This window comes from Protopterus annectens, chromosome 7.part0, assembly GCF_019279795.1.
Source record: "Protopterus annectens isolate FY-2018-M chromosome 7.part0, PAN1.0, whole genome shotgun sequence".
Lineage (NCBI taxonomy): Eukaryota > Metazoa > Chordata > Ceratodontiformes > Protopteridae > Protopterus > Protopterus annectens.
This window is the reverse complement of record NC_056739.1, coordinates 28,611,106-28,633,321: the sequence shown is the minus strand read 5'-3', so window position 1 is coordinate 28,633,321 and position 22,216 is coordinate 28,611,106. Positions and strand designations below refer to the sequence as shown.

The 22,216-nt window shown below is 34.8% G+C and overlaps 1 protein-coding gene across 1 annotated transcript in view; it reads left to right on the top strand.

The window, feature by feature from the left end:
* LOC122805777 overlaps positions 1 to 22,216 on the top strand; it is a 407,858-nt gene that overhangs the window by 143,303 nt on the left and 242,339 nt on the right. The window contains exon 6 of the mRNA XM_044076043.1: positions 3,169 to 3,504. Coding sequence (XP_043931978.1) covers positions 3,169 to 3,504 — 336 coding nt within the window. The remainder of the gene's footprint in view (positions 1 to 3,168; positions 3,505 to 22,216) is intronic.

The window sequence follows — 22,216 nt, the reverse complement described above, 5'->3', positions numbered from 1 at the left end:
ATATACCAGACATCTTCTCACACATACAATTACATTCCTCCTGTGTAGTCTGGTGTGCTTCCCATCTAACTTCTAATCACGCTGTGTGGCAGAAAACAACTCACTTGTAATCTCTCCATTTCTCTGCCCCCTCAGCAAAAGCACATATCATAATCCTCTGTAATTTGTAATTTACTGTGTGCAGCAGACATAAATGTGTCTCTAGTATTCATGTTTGACTATGGTCTTGCTCGCACAGCAAATGTAAACAGCCATCATTATAATGTATCCTCAGAACAGTATCAGGCACTGTTATTCCATCCTTACTGCCCCTTTTTGATGCATCTGATTCTTCAGCATGACAATTTCCCATTAACTAATATATATATTCCCTCTAATCACTGTTTTTTTTTTCTGTCCTTCAGGAACACTTTCAGTTAGCCATTTGTAATTAAATATCTTTTTTGCCTTGGCATTTTGAAAGCTATGCTGTATACTTCACATCACTACAATATTAAGTCGAGGATCACATCATGAATGACATGTTAAAAAGTCTGATAAAGCAAAGGTGGTCCATCTGTTATCGTATTCACATGAGTCAAGTACATCGGGGAGTACTTCACCTTTTGTTTCTTACTTAAGTTGAAAGCACATTATCCATTTTGTAATCTTCACTAAGCACTTAGCAGATGCATATTTCCTTACCTACACATCCGTAAGCAAACACTTCTTCTACCAGGTTCTTCACTGAATTGTTTCAAAACAAATATTTCTATCATCGAGGATTCATATTGCTTGATCTTTTATAAAGTGTATTTTTGTACTGCTCAATCACCTTTGGTGGTATAATTAATTTGACGTCTAGGTATACACCTGAGTTAACTTACAAGTGGTTGAAAAAACAAAGATTACAAAATGTTTTGGTGTCTTACTTTGATTTTTTTACTATGATTTTATTTATGAACAAACCTAAAAATGTCGATATCTGAAGTATCGACCAATTATTTACATACATGGAAGGCATTCTGGTAAGCAAACACAGCTTACTTCTTTAAAAAAGCAGCTCCTTACATTATGATTTCACTTCATTCATTTTAAGGTGTTCAACTTACTAGACAATTTAAAATGGGATTTATTTCTAGGAAGTAAGACTCCTCTATTGCTCTAATTAGCCTGAAAACATAGTTGCCAACACACTAGGTTAGGTAGTACAGCATAGTGGAGACTTGGTCTTTGAGGACATCATGGATGGAGATTTCAGTGCTAACAACAATTTCAGGAGGCTATCCTCAATAAACTAAAATGTAAAAGTATCACATTGTTTTAATTAGTAGGCTGAATATAGCATTACAGGAGTTTAATGTAAAGAAAGTGGAGAAAGTGAGGGAAAAACAGAATCAACGGATGGAAGCAAAGATATGAATGCATAGGAAACGGATACTACTAAATTATGCTGTTTTAGAATATTTGCATGGGAGTATCTTCACAAATATTTTCCTATACTGCAGATGTTAAAGAGCATGTTCCCAAATGTGGATGCTCAAGGTTGATGGTTTGAAGAGGGTACGTTGTGTATGTGGGGATGTATTTTTCAGTCTTGCTCATCTTTAGTATTATTTGAAGATGAAAGTAACAAACTGGCACAGGGGTTACAAATTAGCAGGTTAAAATGTTACTGACCACACTAAAAACTGAAAATGTTAACCAACTTAGCACTTTCACAAATAATAATTTGACAGAGCATCTGAGTTTACACAACATCTGAAAATGAATAATTAAATAGTATCAAACTACCTATCAGAAGCTGGCCCTCATGAATAATTAATTAACCAAAGGTGACTTAAAAAAACATTAGCAAAACAAATACAAAATCACTCAACAAGTTGTAATTATAGTTAAACATGTTGTTTTACACATAAAAATGAATAAAAATAATTAATAAATGGAAATAGAAATAGTAATTAATACACAGCTAACTCATCTATTTTTTTTATATCATTTAAAGATGAGCTAGCACTTCTATTTCCCACAGTGCACTGTAAACTCCTTGGGTAATAGTGGTGGTCTGCAGGGTCACTCTAGGAGTCAGATGTGAACAGACCTAACATCTTGTTTTTATGAAAGGATCTATAGACTACAAAACAACATATGCTACAAGGATGGGAGAAAAATATTCACTGCTACTTGAGAAAATGCAAAGTTCGTACTGATAGTGGCATAGGAAACCTAATACAATTCTAAAAATCACAGATGTTACAAAATGTAGATGAACTGTGGTTTAAAGGAAGCTGGAAGATCTACAGAGAAACAATTACAGACTGACTTGTGCTATACATGGGTTGATTAATGGGATAACATTTTTGTATTAGTAAAATACTAGAATCTTTGGTACATATATATGGAGTAGTTAGTCAAAATAATACATGCATGGCTATAAATGCAAAGACTGAGCTTTGGTGGCAGTTCAAGAAGGAAATTAAATATTGCTGTTTATTTATGTTTACTAACCTAGTAAATACACTGATCCAATGACCCTTTTTGAGCAGGACCCAGGCAAATGGCATAAAACATATGACACCATCAATCATATAAAAACAATGATACACTGAGCAAAGTAGATGGGTTAGCTTTGCATTCATTTTTGTCTTATTTTTTTTTTTTTAGCTTTTTCTTTCTTTTTGACATTGGCCAAAGTTATAAGTGATTAGTTACTGGAAGGTGTCAAAGTGAGGACTAATCAGAAACAGTAAAATGCTCAACAGTAAAAATAGTAATATAAGTGTTTCATCTTTTTAATGTTTTCTATGATACTTATACCATTTTAATCAAAATATTAATTTGAATAGTAATGAGATTGTTTACACTAGTCATATATGACTGATAGAATGTATTAAATTAAGTGATTTGTAATCAACAGTTCTGATGATGTTCTGTTTAGAACGAAAGCACTTAACTGTTATTTTTACAATTTAACTTACTTCAAAGTACATGTAGACACTTTTATTTCGTAACATTTGTAAATTTTTAAATATCCATTTTGTTAACAATGTTCTTGTAAACTGTTTTCTGCTTAATTTTGAATAAGAAAGTTTTTTCAAAATAAATAAACATATCATCTACAACATCTTATTGCAAAGGTACCAATCACAGTTGTGTTCATCACTGAATTTTTATTTGCCACTGTTGCAGATGCTGTACCTACAAAACCCACACCTGACACCAACGTTACAACCCAACAAACACATGCAGTGCTGCTGCCATGTTATTTCACAGTCGAGTCTGGTTCGGTAGACTTAAATCATCTTGTGGTTCAATGGGAATTTAATGGAAAACATTTGGCAAGATTTACTAATAACGTTATGTTTGGCAATAAAAGGGCTTGGCTTCCTGTGGATGAGTTGCAGAATGGAAATGCTTCCCTGGTACTCACTGAAGTTTCATCAGCAGATGCAGGGGATTATACATGTGATGTCAGCTACAAGTCAGACACCCAACCAAGAGTCAACATCTCCTTAAGTAAAAATGGTAACTTTTTTTATTTCACATTAGCCATGAAGTTAGAATTAGCTTTCTCTTTCTACATAGGAGGTCATACAATGTCAAATCGGAGGCTTAATAATAATTCTGACTTTCTCAAAACTCATGTTATTATATAACTAAATTCAAGTTTACCATATGATTTCCAATAATAATGAAATTATTTCTTTAAGTTTCAGTTAGATTTTTAGTATTTGTGATGTTTTACCATACAGGTTTTATTAATTAGGATAATATACTTCACAAAGTATAAATGTTTGTTTTTCCTACATTGCAAAGTTGAAAACAGTTAAAACTTCAACAAAATATAAAAAAAATACTATAAGCATCAGCTACTTGAAACATTCTTAAAACAAATGGATGCTGGGGGGATATTTTCTCACCCTATATTTTCCATGTGAGGGATTTTGCCCCTCCCACATCTCACTTATTTAAATTTGCTAACTTTGTGGTTACATGACCAGAGAGAAAAGATGAAAGGCCACACAACGCATAAATGTTATTGCCCAAAAGGAACCACACTGGCAGCTATTTTCTCTGACAAACACTGATGAGTAGAAATTGATTATATTGAACTTCATATACTTAATACTAGGGGAACAGAAGGGTAACAAAAACATCATGTGTTTCTTTGCTTTCAGTACTCACTTCAGTTGATTACTTACTACATGCTTTAGGCTCTATCTAGAATGAGAGTGGCCTGCAACTATTTGAAATGAGTTTAAGCTCGGAGTATTTAATTTTTTGCCTTTATTTTTAATATCTGAGCTTCATACAGGTACAACAGCTTTGAAATAATGCACAAAAAACAAACTGAGTTATGACAAACTTCTGTAAACCATCATAGATAGCAGGATGGATTCTACAAAGTGTCAGACTTTTGGGCATTTTCAAACTTTTTTCAAAAAAAACCCCATCAGATATCATTAACTTTCTGATGTAGATTGGTAGTTCAATTGCAGGCATGTTGCATGGCAGGTGAAATCACAAAGAAGAAGGAAATTAAGGTGTGCAAGGTAATCTTACGCTAAACATGAAATACTGACAATCATACAATAACAGGGCTGTGTAAGGTAATCTTACGCTAAACATGAAATACTGACAATCATACAATAACAGGGCTGTGTAAGGTAATCTTACGCTAAACATGAAATACTGACAATCATACAATAACAGGGCTGTGTAAGGTAATCTTACGCTAAACATGAAATACTGACAATCATACAATAACAGGGCTGTGTAAGGTAATCTTACGCTAAACATGAAATACTGACAATCATACAATAACAGGGCTGTGTAAGGTAATCTTCGCTAAACATGAAATACTGACAATCATACAATAACAGGGCTGTGTAAGGTAATCTTACGCTAAACATGAAATACTGACAATCATACAATAACAGGGCTGTGTAAGGTAATCTTACGCTAAACATGAAATACTGACAATCATACAATAACAGGGCTGTGTAAGGTAATCTTACGCTAAACATGAAATACTGACAATCATACAATAACAGGGCTGTGTAAGGTAATCTTACGCTAAACATGAAATACTGACAATCATACAATAACAGGGCTGTGTAAGGTAATCTTACGCTAAACATGAAATACTGACAATCATACAATAACAGGGCTGTGTAAGGTAATCTTACGCTAAACATGAAATACTGACAATCATACAATAACAGGGCTGTGTAAGGTAATCTTACGCTAAACATGAAATACTGACAATCATACAATAACAGGGCTGTGTAAGGTAATCTTACGCTAAACATGAAATACTGACAATCATACAATAACAGGGCTGTGTAAGGTAATCTTACGCTAAACATGAAATACTGACAATCATACAATAACAGGGCTGTGTAAGGTAATCTTACGCTAAACATGAAATACTGACAATCATACAATAACAGGGCTGTGTAAGGTAATCTTACGCTAAACATGAAATACTGACAATCATACAATAACAGGGCTGTGTAAGGTAATCTTACGCTAAACATGAAATACTGACAATCATACAATAACAGGGCTGTGTAAGGTAATCTTCGCTAAACATGAAATACTGACAATCATACAATAACAGGGCTGTGTAAGGTAATCTTCGCTAAACATGAAATACTGACAATCATACAATAACAGGGCTGTGTAAGGTAATCTTACGCTAAACATGAAATACTGACAATCATACAATAACAGGGCTGTGTAAGGTAATCTTACGCTAAACATGAAATACTGACAATCATACAATAACAGGGCTGTGTAAGGTAATCTTACGCTAAACATGAAATACTGACAATCATACAATAAAAGGGCTGTGTAAGGTAATCTTCGCTAAACATGAAATACTGACAATCATACAATAACAGGGCTGTGTAAGGTAATCTTACGCTAAACATGAAATACTGACAATCATACAATAACAGGGCTGTGTAAGGTAATCTTACGCTAAACATGAAATACTGACAATCATACAATAACAGGGCTGTGTAAGGTAATCTTCGCTAAACATGAAATACTGACAATCATACAATAACAGGGCTGTGTAAGGTAATCTTCGCTAAACATGAAATACTGACAATCATACAATAACAGGGCTGTGTAAGGTAATCTTACGCTAAACATGAAATACTGACAATCATACAATAACAGGGCTGTGTAAGGTAATCTTACGCTAAACATGAAATACTGACAATCATACAATAACAGGGCTGTGTAAGGTAATCTTACGCTAAACATGAAATACTGACAATCATACAATAACAGGGCTGTGTAAGGTAATCTTACGCTAAACATGAAATACTGACAATCATACAATAACAGGGCTGTGTAAGGTAATCTTCGCTAAACATGAAATACTGACAATCATACAATAACAGGGCTGTGTAAGGTAATCTTCGCTAAACATGAAATACTGACAATCATACAATAACAGGGCTGTGTAAGGTAATCTTCGCTAAACATGAAATACTGACAATCATACAATAACAGGGCTGTGTAAGGTAATCTTACGCTAAACATGAAATACTGACAATCATACAATAACAGGGCTGTGTAAGGTAATCTTACGCTAAACATGAAATACTGACAATCATACAATAACAGGGCTGTGTAAGGTAATCTTACGCTAAACATGAAATACTGACAATCATACAATAACAGGGCTGTGTAAGGTAATCTTACGCTAAACATGAAATACTGACAATCATACAATAACAGGGCTGTGTAAGGTAATCTTACGCTAAACATGAAATACTGACAATCATACAATAACAGGGCTGTGTAAGGTAATCTTACGCTAAACATGAAATACTGACAATCATACAATAACAGGGCTGTGTAAGGTAATCTTACGCTAAACATGAAATACTGACAATCATACAATAACAGGGCTGTGTAAGGTAATCTTACGCTAAACATGAAATACTGACAATCATACAATAACAGGGCTGTGTAAGGTAATCTTACGCTAAACATGAAATACTGACAATCATACAATAACAGGGCTGTGTAAGGTAATCTTACGCTAAACATGAAATACTGACAATCATACAATAACAGGGCTGTGTAAGGTAATCTTACGCTAAACATGAAATACTGACAATCATACAATAACAGGGCTGTGTAAGGTAATCTTACGCTAAACATGAAATACTGACAATCATACAATAACAGGGCTGTGTAAGGTAATCTTACGCTAAACATGAAATACTGACAATCATACAATAACAGGGCTGTGTAAGGTAATCTTACGCTAAACATGAAATACTGACAATCATACAATAACAGGGCTGTGTAAGGTAATCTTACGCTAAACATGAAATACTGACAATCATACAATAACAGGGCTGTGTAAGGTAATCTTCGCTAAACATGAAATACTGACAATCATACAATAACAGGGCTGTGTAAGGTAATCTTACGCTAAACATGAAATACTGACAATCATACAATAACAGGGCTGTGTAAGGTAATCTTACGCTAAACATGAAATACTGACAATCATACAATAACAGGGCTGTGTAAGGTAATCTTACGCTAAACATGAAATACTGACAATCATACAATAACAGGGCTGTGTAAGGTAATCTTACGCTAAACATGAAATACTGACAATCATACAATAACAGGGCTGTGTAAGGTAATCTTACGCTAAACATGAAATACTGACAATCATACAATAACAGGGCTGTGTAAGGTAATCTTACGCTAAACATGAAATACTGACAATCATACAATAACAGGGCTGTGTAAGGTAATCTTCGCTAAACATGAAATACTGACAATCATACAATAACAGGGCTGTGTAAGGTAATCTTACGCTAAACATGAAATACTGACAATCATACAATAACAGGGCTGTGTAAGGTAATCTTACGCTAAACATGAAATACTGACAATCATACAATAACAGGGCTGTGTAAGGTAATCTTACGCTAAACATGAAATACTGACAATCATACAATAACAGGGCTGTGTAAGGTAATCTTACGCTAAACATGAAATACTGACAATCATACAATAACAGGGCTGTGTAAGGTAATCTTACGCTAAACATGAAATACTGACAATCATACAATAACAGGGCTGTGTAAGGTAATCTTACGCTAAACATGAAATACTGACAATCATACAATAACAGGGCTGTGTAAGGTAATCTTACGCTAAACATGAAATACTGACAATCATACAATAACAGGGCTGTGTAAGGTAATCTTACGCTAAACATGAAATACTGACAATCATACAATAACAGGGCTGTGTAAGGTAATCTTACGCTAAACATGAAATACTGACAATCATACAATAACAGGGCTGTGTAAGGTAATCTTACGCTAAACATGAAATACTGACAATCATACAATAACAGGGCTGTGTAAGGTAATCTTACGCTAAACATGAAATACTGACAATCATACAATAACAGGGCTGTGTAAGGTAATCTTACGCTAAACATGAAATACTGACAATCATACAATAACAGGGCTGTGTAAGGTAATCTTACGCTAAACATGAAATACTGACAATCATACAATAACAGGGCTGTGTAAGGTAATCTTACGCTAAACATGAAATACTGACAATCATACAATAACAGGGCTGTGTAAGGTAATCTTACGCTAAACATGAAATACTGACAATCATACAATAACAGGGCTGTGTAAGGTAATCTTACGCTAAACATGAAATACTGACAATCATACAATAACAGGGCTGTGTAAGGTAATCTTACGCTAAACATGAAATACTGACAATCATACAATAACAGGGCTGTGTAAGGTAATCTTACGCTAAACATGAAATACTGACAATCATACAATAACAGGGCTGTGTAAGGTAATCTTACGCTAAACATGAAATACTGACAATCATACAATAACAGGGCTGTGTAAGGTAATCTTACGCTAAACATGAAATACTGACAATCATACAATAACAGGGCTGTGTAAGGTAATCTTACGCTAAACATGAAATACTGACAATCATACAATAACAGGGCTGTGTAAGGTAATCTTACGCTAAACATGAAATACTGACAATCATACAATAACAGGGCTGTGTAAGGTAATCTTCGCTAAACATGAAATACTGACAATCATACAATAACAGGGCTGTGTAAGGTAATCTTACGCTAAACATGAAATACTGACAATCATACAATAACAGGGCTGTGTAAGGTAATCTTACGCTAAACATGAAATACTGACAATCATACAATAACAGGGCTGTGTAAGGTAATCTTACGCTAAACATGAAATACTGACAATCATACAATAACAGGGCTGTGTAAGGTAATCTTACGCTAAACATGAAATACTGACAATCATACAATAACAGGGCTGTGTAAGGTAATCTTACGCTAAACATGAAATACTGACAATCATACAATAACAGGGCTGTGTAAGGTAATCTTACGCTAAACATGAAATACTGACAATCATACAATAACAGGGCTGTGTAAGGTAATCTTACGCTAAACATGAAATACTGACAATCATACAATAACAGGGCTGTGTAAGGTAATCTTACGCTAAACATGAAATACTGACAATCATACAATAACAGGGCTGTGTAAGGTAATCTTACGCTAAACATGAAATACTGACAATCATACAATAACAGGGCTGTGTAAGGTAATCTTACGCTAAACATGAAATACTGACAATCATACAATAACAGGGCTGTGTAAGGTAATCTTACGCTAAACATGAAATACTGACAATCATACAATAACAGGGCTGTGTAAGGTAATCTTACGCTAAACATGAAATACTGACAATCATACAATAACAGGGCTGTGTAAGGTAATCTTCGCTAAACATGAAATACTGACAATCATACAATAACAGGGCTGTGTAAGGTAATCTTACGCTAAACATGAAATACTGACAATCATACAATAACAGGGCTGTGTAAGGTAATCTTACGCTAAACATGAAATACTGACAATCATACAATAACAGGGCTGTGTAAGGTAATCTTACGCTAAACATGAAATACTGACAATCATACAATAACAGGGCTGTGTAAGGTAATCTTACGCTAAACATGAAATACTGACAATCATACAATAACAGGGCTGTGTAAGGTAATCTTACGCTAAACATGAAATACTGACAATCATACAATAACAGGGCTGTGTAAGGTAATCTTACGCTAAACATGAAATACTGACAATCATACAATAACAGGGCTGTGTAAGGTAATCTTACGCTAAACATGAAATACTGACAATCATACAATAACAGGGCTGTGTAAGGTAATCTTACGCTAAACATGAAATACTGACAATCATACAATAACAGGGCTGTGTAAGGTAATCTTACGCTAAACATGAAATACTGACAATCATACAATAACAGGGCTGTGTAAGGTAATCTTACGCTAAACATGAAATACTGACAATCATACAATAACAGGGCTGTGTAAGGTAATCTTACGCTAAACATGAAATACTGACAATCATACAATAACAGGGCTGTGTAAGGTAATCTTACGCTAAACATGAAATACTGACAATCATACAATAACAGGGCTGTGTAAGGTAATCTTACGCTAAACATGAAATACTGACAATCATACAATAACAGGGCTGTGTAAGGTAATCTTACGCTAAACATGAAATACTGACAATCATACAATAACAGGGCTGTGTAAGGTAATCTTACGCTAAACATGAAATACTGACAATCATACAATAACAGGGCTGTGTAAGGTAATCTTACGCTAAACATGAAATACTGACAATCATACAATAACAGGGCTGTGTAAGGTAATCTTCGCTAAACATGAAATACTGACAATCATACAATAACAGGGCTGTGTAAGGTAATCTTACGCTAAACATGAAATACTGACAATCATACAATAACAGGGCTGTGTAAGGTAATCTTACGCTAAACATGAAATACTGACAATCATACAATAACAGGGCTGTGTAAGGTAATCTTACGCTAAACATGAAATACTGACAATCATACAATAACAGGGCTGTGTAAGGTAATCTTACGCTAAACATGAAATACTGACAATCATACAATAACAGGGCTGTGTAAGGTAATCTTACGCTAAACATGAAATACTGACAATCATACAATAACAGGGCTGTGTAAGGTAATCTTACGCTAAACATGAAATACTGACAATCATACAATAACAGGGCTGTGTAAGGTAATCTTACGCTAAACATGAAATACTGACAATCATACAATAACAGGGCTGTGTAAGGTAATCTTACGCTAAACATGAAATACTGACAATCATACAATAACAGGGCTGTGTAAGGTAATCTTACGCTAAACATGAAATACTGACAATCATACAATAACAGGGCTGTGTAAGGTAATCTTACGCTAAACATGAAATACTGACAATCATACAATAACAGGGCTGTGTAAGGTAATCTTACGCTAAACATGAAATACTGACAATCATACAATAACAGGGCTGTGTAAGGTAATCTTACGCTAAACATGAAATACTGACAATCATACAATAACAGGGCTGTGTAAGGTAATCTTACGCTAAACATGAAATACTGACAATCATACAATAACAGGGCTGTGTAAGGTAATCTTACGCTAAACATGAAATACTGACAATCATACAATAACAGGGCTGTGTAAGGTAATCTTACGCTAAACATGAAATACTGACAATCATACAATAACAGGGCTGTGTAAGGTAATCTTACGCTAAACATGAAATACTGACAATCATACAATAACAGGGCTGTGTAAGGTAATCTTCAGCTAAACATGAAATACTGACAATCATACAATAACAGGGCTGTGTAAGGTAATCTTACGCTAAACATGAAATACTGACAATCATACAATAACAGGGCTGTGTAAGGTAATCTTACGCTAAACATGAAATACTGACAATCATACAATAACAGGGCTGTGTAAGGTAATCTTACGCTAAACATGAAATACTGACAATCATACAATAACAGGGCTGTGTAAGGTAATCTTACGCTAAACATGAAATACTGACAATCATACAATAACAGGGCTGTGTAAGGTAATCTTACGCTAAACATGAAATACTGACAATCATACAATAACAGGGCTGTGTAAGGTAATCTTACGCTAAACATGAAATACTGACAATCATACAATAACAGGGCTGTGTAAGGTAATCTTACGCTAAACATGAAATACTGACAATCATACAATAACAGGGCTGTGTAAGGTAATCTTACGCTAAACATGAAATACTGACAATCATACAATAACAGGGCTGTGTAAGGTAATCTTACGCTAAACATGAAATACTGACAATCATACAATAACAGGGCTGTGTAAGGTAATCTTACGCTAAACATGAAATACTGACAATCATACAATAACAGGGCTGTGTAAGGTAATCTTCGCTAAACATGAAATACTGACAATCATACAATAACAGGGCTGTGTAAGGTAATCTTACGCTAAACATGAAATACTGACAATCATACAATAACAGGGCTGTGTAAGGTAATCTTACGCTAAACATGAAATACTGACAATCATACAATAACAGGGCTGTGTAAGGTAATCTTACGCTAAACATGAAATACTGACAATCATACAATAACAGGGCTGTGTAAGGTAATCTTACGCTAAACATGAAATACTGACAATCATACAATAACAGGGCTGTGTAAGGTAATCTTACGCTAAACATGAAATACTGACAATCATACAATAACAGGGCTGTGTAAGGTAATCTTACGCTAAACATGAAATACTGACAATCATACAATAACAGGGCTGTGTAAGGTAATCTTACGCTAAACATGAAATACTGACAATCATACAATAACAGGGCTGTGTAAGGTAATCTTACGCTAAACATGAAATACTGACAATCATACAATAACAGGGCTGTGTAAGGTAATCTTACGCTAAACATGAAATACTGACAATCATACAATAACAGGGCTGTGTAAGGTAATCTTACGCTAAACATGAAATACTGACAATCATACAATAACAGGGCTGTGTAAGGTAATCTTACGCTAAACATGAAATACTGACAATCATACAATAACAGGGCTGTGTAAGGTAATCTTACGCTAAACATGAAATACTGACAATCATACAATAACAGGGCTGTGTAAGGTAATCTTACGCTAAACATGAAATACTGACAATCATACAATAACAGGGCTGTGTAAGGTAATCTTACGCTAAACATGAAATACTGACAATCATACAATAACAGGGCTGTGTAAGGTAATCTTACGCTAAACATGAAATACTGACAATCATACAATAACAGGGCTGTGTAAGGTAATCTTACGCTAAACATGAAATACTGACAATCATACAATAACAGGGCTGTGTAAGGTAATCTTACGCTAAACATGAAATACTGACAATCATACAATAACAGGGCTGTGTAAGGTAATCTTACGCTAAACATGAAATACTGACAATCATACAATAACAGGGCTGTGTAAGGTAATCTTCGCTAAACATGAAATACTGACAATCATACAATAACAGGGCTGTGTAAGGTAATCTTACGCTAAACATGAAATACTGACAATCATACAATAACAGGGCTGTGTAAGGTAATCTTCGCTAAACATGAAATACTGACAATCATACAATAACAGGGCTGTGTAAGGTAATCTTACGCTAAACATGAAATACTGACAATCATACAATAACAGGGCTGTGTAAGGTAATCTTACGCTAAACATGAAATACTGACAATCATACAATAACAGGGCTGTGTAAGGTAATCTTACGCTAAACATGAAATACTGACAATCATACAATAACAGGGCTGTGTAAGGTAATCTTACGCTAAACATGAAATACTGACAATCATACAATAACAGGGCTGTGTAAGGTAATCTTACGCTAAACATGAAATACTGACAATCATACAATAACAGGGCTGTGTAAGGTAATCTTACGCTAAACATGAAATACTGACAATCATACAATAACAGGGCTGTGTAAGGTAATCTTACGCTAAACATGAAATACTGACAATCATACAATAACAGGGCTGTGTAAGGTAATCTTACGCTAAACATGAAATACTGACAATCATACAATAACAGGGCTGTGTAAGGTAATCTTACGCTAAACATGAAATACTGACAATCATACAATAACAGGGCTGTGTAAGGTAATCTTACGCTAAACATGAAATACTGACAATCATACAATAACAGGGCTGTGTAAGGTAATCTTACGCTAAACATGAAATACTGACAATCATACAATAACAGGGCTGTGTAAGGTAATCTTCGCTAAACATGAAATACTGACAATCATACAATAACAGGGCTGTGTAAGGTAATCTTCGCTAAACATGAAATACTGACAATCATACAATAACAGGGCTGTGTAAGGTAATCTTACGCTAAACATGAAATACTGACAATCATACAATAACAGGGCTGTGTAAGGTAATCTTACGCTAAACATGAAATACTGACAATCATACAATAACAGGGCTGTGTAAGGTAATCTTACGCTAAACATGAAATACTGACAATCATACAATAACAGGGCTGTGTAAGGTAATCTTACGCTAAACATGAAATACTGACAATCATACAATAACAGGGCTGTGTAAGGTAATCTTACGCTAAACATGAAATACTGACAATCATACAATAACAGGGCTGTGTAAGGTAATCTTACGCTAAACATGAAATACTGACAATCATACAATAACAGGGCTGTGTAAGGTAATCTTACGCTAAACATGAAATACTGACAATCATACAATAACAGGGCTGTGTAAGGTAATCTTACGCTAAACATGAAATACTGACAATCATACAATAACAGGGCTGTGTAAGGTAATCTTACGCTAAACATGAAATACTGACAATCATACAATAACAGGGCTGTGTAAGGTAATCTTACGCTAAACATGAAATACTGACAATCATACAATAACAGGGCTGTGTAAGGTAATCTTACGCTAAACATGAAATACTGACAATCATACAATAACAGGGCTGTGTAAGGTAATCTTACGCTAAACATGAAATACTGACAATCATACAATAACAGGGCTGTGTAAGGTAATCTTACGCTAAACATGAAATACTGACAATCATACAATAACAGGGCTGTGTAAGGTAATCTTACGCTAAACATGAAATACTGACAATCATACAATAACAGGGCTGTGTAAGGTAATCTTACGCTAAACATGAAATACTGACAATCATACAATAACAGGGCTGTGTAAGGTAATCTTACGCTAAACATGAAATACTGACAATCATACAATAACAGGGCTGTGTAAGGTAATCTTACGCTAAACATGAAATACTGACAATCATACAATAACAGGGCTGTGTAAGGTAATCTTACGCTAAACATGAAATACTGACAATCATACAATAACAGGGCTGTGTAAGGTAATCTTCGCTAAACATGAAATACTGACAATCATACAATAACAGGGCTGTGTAAGGTAATCTTACGCTAAACATGAAATACTGACAATCATACAATAACAGGGCTGTGTAAGGTAATCTTACGCTAAACATGAAATACTGACAATCATACAATAACAGGGCTGTGTAAGGTAATCTTCGCTAAACATGAAATACTGACAATCATACAATAACAGGGCTGTGTAAGGTAATCTTCGCTAAACATGAAATACTGACAATCATACAATAACAGGGCTGTGTAAGGTAATCTTACGCTAAACATGAAATACTGACAATCATACAATAACAGGGCTGTGTAAGGTAATCTTACGCTAAACATGAAATACTGACAATCATACAATAACAGGGCTGTGTAAGGTAATCTTACGCTAAACATGAAATACTGACAATCATACAATAACAGGGCTGTGTAAGGTAATCTTACGCTAAACATGAAATACTGACAATCATACAATAACAGGGCTGTGTAAGGTAATCTTACGCTAAACATGAAATACTGACAATCATACAATAACAGGGCTGTGTAAGGTAATCTTCGCTAAACATGAAATACTGACAATCATACAATAACAGGGCTGTGTAAGGTAATCTTCGCTAAACATGAAATACTGACAATCATACAATAACAGGGCTGTGTAAGGTAATCTTCGCTAAACATGAAATACTGACAATCATACAATAACAGGGCTGTGTAAGGTAATCTTACGCTAAACATGAAATACTGACAATCATACAATAACAGGGCTGTGTAAGGTAATCTTCGCTAAACATGAAATACTGACAATCATACAATAACAGGGCTGTGTAAGGTAATCTTACGCTAAACATGAAATACTGACAATCATACAATAACAGGGCTGTGTAAGGTAATCTTACGCTAAACATGAAATACTGACAATCATACAATAACAGGGCTGTGTAAGGTAATCTTCGCTAAACATGAAATACTGACAATCATACAATAACAGGGCTGTGTAAGGTAATCTTCGCTAAACATGAAATACTGACAATCATACAATAACAGGGCTGTGTAAGGTAATCTTACGCTAAACATGAAATACTGACAATCATACAATAACAGGGCTGTGTAAGGTAATCTTACGCTAAACATGAAATACTGACAATCATACAATAACAGGGCTGTGTAAGGTAATCTTACGCTGAACATGAAATACTGACAATCATACAATAACAGGGCTGTGTAAGGTAATCTTACGCTAAACATGAAATACTGACAATCATACAATAACAGGGCTGTGTAAGGTAATCTTACGCTAAACATGAAATACTGACAATCATACAATAACAGGGCTGTGTAAGGTAATCTTACGCTAAACATGAAATACTGACAATCATACAATAACAGGGCTGTGTAAGGTAATCTTCGCTAAACATGAAATACTGACAATCATACAATAACAGGGCTGTGTAAGGTAATCTTCGCTAAACATGAAATACTGACAATCATACAATAACAGGGCTGTGTAAGGTAATCTTACGCTAAACATGAAATACTGACAATCATACAATAACAGGGCTGTGTAAGGTAATCTTCACGCTAAACATGAAATACTGACAATCATACAATAACAGGGCTGTGTAAGGTAATCTTACGCTAAACATGAAATACTGACAATCATACAATAACAGGGCTGTGTAAGGTAATCTTACGCTAAACATGAAATACTGACAATCATACAATAACAGGGCTGTGTAAGGTAATCTTACGCTAAACATGAAATACTGACAATCATACAATAACAGGGCTGTGTAAGGTAATCTTACGCTAAACATGAAATACTGACAATCATACAATAACAGGGCTGTGTAAGGTAATCTTACGCTAAACATGAAATACTGACAATCATACAATAACAGGGCTGTGTAAGGTAATCTTCGCTAAACATGAAATACTGACAATCATACAATAACAGGGCTGTGTAAGGTAATCTTCGCTAAACATGAAATACTGACAATCATACAATAACAGGGCTGTGTAAGGTAATCTTACGCTAAACATGCAATACTGACAATCATACAATAACAGGGCTGTGTAAGGTAATCTTACGCTAAACATGAAATACTGACAATCATACAATAACAGGGCTGTGTAAGGTAATCTTACGCTAAACATGAAATACTGACAATCATACAATAACAGGGCTGTGTAAGGTAATCTTACGCTAAACATGAAATACTGACAATCATACAATAACAGGGCTGTGTAAGGTAATCTTACGCTAAACATGCAATACTGACAATCATACAATAACAGGGCTGTGTAAGGTAATCTTACGCTAAACATGAAATACTGACAATCATACAATAACAGGGCTGTGTAAGGTAATCTTACGCTAAACATGAAATACTGACAATCATACAATAACAGGGCTGTGTAAGGTAATCTTCCGCTAAACATGAAATACTGACAATCATACAATAACAGGGCTGTGTAAGGTAATCTTACGCTAAACATGAAATACTGACAATCATACAATAACAGGGCTGTGTAAGGTAATCTTACGCTAAACATGAAATACTGACAATCATACAATAACAGGGCTGTGTAAGGTAATCTTCGCTAAACATGAAATACTGACAATCATACAATAACAGGGCTGTGTAAGGTAATCTTCGCTAAACATGAAATACTGACAATCATACAATAACAGGGCTGTGTAAGGTAATCTTCGCTAAACATGAAATACTGACAATCATACAATAACAGGGCTGTGTAAGGTAATCTTACGCTAAACATGAAATACTGACAATCATACAATAACAGGGCTGTGTAAGGTAATCTTATACTGACAATCATACAATAACAGGGCTGTGTAAGGTAATCTTACGCTAAACATGAAATACTGACAATCATACAATAAAAGGGCTGTGTAAGGTAATCTTACGCTAAACATGAAATACTGACAATCATACAATAACAGGGCTGTGTAAGGTAATCTTACGCTAAACATGAAATACTGACAATCATACAATAACAGGGCTGTGTAAGGTAATCTTCGCTAAACATGAAATACTGACAATCATACAATAACAGGGCTGTGTAAGGTAATCTTCGCTAAACATGAAATACTGACAATCATACAATAACAGGGCTGTGTAAGGTAATCTTACGCTAAACATGAAATACTGACAATCATACAATAACAGGGCTGTGTAAGGTAATCTTACGCTAAACATGAAATACTGACAATCATACAATAACAGGGCTGTGTAAGGTAATCTTCGCTAAACATGAAATACTGACAATCATACAATAACAGGGCTGTGTAAGGTAATCTTACGCTAAACATGAAATACTGACAATCATACAATAACAGGGCTGTGTAAGGTAATCTTCGCTAAACATGAAATACTGACAATCATACAATAACAGGGCTGTGTAAGGTAATCTTACGCTAAACATGAAATACTGACAATCATACAATAACAGGGCTGTGTAAGGTAATCTTCGCTAAACATGAAATACTGACAATCATACAATAACAGGGCTGTGTAAGGTAATCTTACGCTAAACATGAAATACTGACAATCATACAATAACAGGGCTGTGTAAGGTAATCTTCGCTAAACATGAAATACTGACAATCATACAATAACAGGGCTGTGTAAGGTAATCTTACGCTAAACATGAAATACTGACAATCATACAATAACAGGGCTGTGTAAGGTAATCTTACGCTAAACATGAAATACTGACAATCATACAATAACAGGGCTGTGTAAGGTAATCTTCGCTAAACATGAAATACTGACAATCATACAATAACAGGGCTGTGTAAGGTAATCTTCGCTAAACATGAAATACTGACAATCATACAATAACAGGGCTGTGTAAGGTAATCTTACGCTAAACATGAAATACTGACAATCATACAATAACAGGGCTGTGTAAGGTAATCTTCGCTAAACATGAAATACTGACAATCATACAATAACAGGGCTGTGTAAGGTAATCTTCGCTAAACATTAAATACTGACAATCATACAATAACAGGGCTGTGTAAGGTAATCTTACGCTAAACATGAAATACTGACAATCATACAATAACAGGGCTGTGTAAGGTAATCTTACGCTAAACATGAAATACTGACAATCATACAATAACAGGGCTGTGTAAGGTAATCTTACGCTAAACATGAAATACTGACAATCATACAATAACAGGGCTGTGTAAGGTAATCTTCGCTAAACATGAAATACTGACAATCATACAATAACAGGGCTGTGTAAGGTAATCTTCGCTAAACATGAAATACTGACAATCATACAATAACAGGGCTGTGTAAGGTAATCTTCGCTAAACATGAAATACTGACAATCATACAATAACAGGGCTGTGTAAGGTAATCTTACGCTAAACATGAAATACTGACAATCATACAATAACAGGGCTGTGTAAGGTAATCTTACGCTAAACATGAAATACTGACAATCATACAATAACAGGGCTGTGTAAGGTAATCTTCGCTAAACATGAAATACTGACAATCATACAATAACAGGGCTGTGTAAGGTAATCTTACGCTAAACATGAAATACTGACACTCATACAATAACAGGGCTGTGTAAGGTAATCTTACGCTAAACATGAAATACTGACAATCATACAATAACAGGGCTGTGTAAGGTAATCTTACGCTAAACATGAAATACTGACAATCATACAATAACAGGGCTGTGTAAGGTAATCTTCGCTAAACATGAAATACTGACAATCATACAATAACAGGGCTGTGTAAGGTAATCTTACGCTAAACATGAAATACTGACAATCATACAATAACAGGGCTGTGTAAGGTAATCTTACGCTAAACATGAAATACTGACAATCATACAATAACAGGGCTGTGTAAGGTAATCTTCGCTAAACATGAAATACTGACAATCATACAATAACAGGGCTGTGTAAGGTAATCTTACGCTAAACATGAAATACTGACAATCATACAATAACAGGGCTGTGTAAGGTAATCTTACGCTAAACATGAAATACTGACAATCATACAATAACAGGGCTGTGTAAGGTAATCTTCGCTAAACATGAAATACTGACAATCATACAATAACAGGGCTGTGTAAAGGTAATCTTCGCTAAACATGAAATACTGACAATCATACAATAACAGGGCTGTGTAAGGTAATCTTACGCTAAACATGAAATACTGACAATCATACAATAACAGGGCTGTGTAAGGTAAGCTTCGCTAAACATGAAATACTGACAATCATACAATAACAGGGCTGTGTAAGGTAATCTTCGCTAAACATGAAATACTGACAATCATACAATAACAGGGCTGTGTAAGGTAATCTTCGCTAAACATGAAATACTGACAATCATACAATAACAGGGCTGTGTAAGGTAATCTTCGCTAAACATGAAATACTGACAATCATACAATAACAGGGCTGTGTAAGGTAATCTTCGCTAAACATGAAATACTGACAATCATACAATAACAGGGCTGTGTAAGGTACTCTTACGCTGAACATGAAATACTGACAATCATACAATAACAGGGCTGTGTAAGGTAATCTTCGCTAAACATGAAATACTGACAATCATACAATAACAGGGCTGTGTAAGGTAATCTTACGCTAAACATGAAATACTGACAATCATACAATAACAGGGCTGTGTAAGGTAATCTTCGCTAAACATGAAATACTGACAATCATACAATAACAGGGCTGTGTAAGGTAATCTTCGCTAAACATGAAATACTGACAATCATACAATAACAGGGCTGTGTAAGGTAATCTTCGCTAAACATGAAATACTGACAATCATACAATAACAGGGCTGTGTAAGGTAATCTTACGCTAAACATGAAATACTGACAATCATACAATAACAGGGCTGTGTAAGGTAATCTTCGCTAAACATGAAATACTGACAATCATACAATAACAGGGCTGTGTAAGGTAATCTTCGCTAAACATGAAATACTGACAATCATACAATAACAGGGCTGTGTAAGGTAATCTTCGCTAAACATGAAATACTGACAATCATACAATAACAGGGCTGTGTAAGGTAATCTTACGCTAAACATGAAATACTGACAATCATACAATAACAGGGCTGTGTAAGGTAATCTTCGCTAAACATGAAATACTGACAATCATACAATAACAGGGCTGTGTAAGGTAATCTTCGCTAAACATGAAATACTGACAATCATACAATAACAGGGCTGTGTAAGGTAATCTTACGCTAAACATGAAATACTGACAATCATACAATAACAGGGCTGTGTAAGGTAATCTTCGCTAAACATGAAATACTGACAATCATACAATAACAGGGCTGTGTAAGGTAATCTTACGCTAAACATGAAATACTGACAATCATACAATAACAGGGCTGTGTAAGGTAATCTTCGCTAAACATGAAATACTGACAATCATACAATAACAGGGCTGTGTAAGGTAATCTTCGCTAAACATGAAATACTGACAATCATACAATAACAGGGCTGTGTAAGGTAATCTTACGCTAAACATGAAATACTGACAATCATACAATAACAGGGCTGTGTAAGGTAATCTTACGCTAAACATGAAATACTGACAATCATACAATAACAGGGCTGTGTAAGGTAATCTTCGCTAAACATGAAATACTGACAATCATACAATAACAGGGCTGTGTAAGGTAATCTTCGCTAAACATGAAATACTGACAATCATACAATAACAGGGCTGTGTAAGGTAATCTTCGCTAAACATGAAATACTGACAATCATACAATA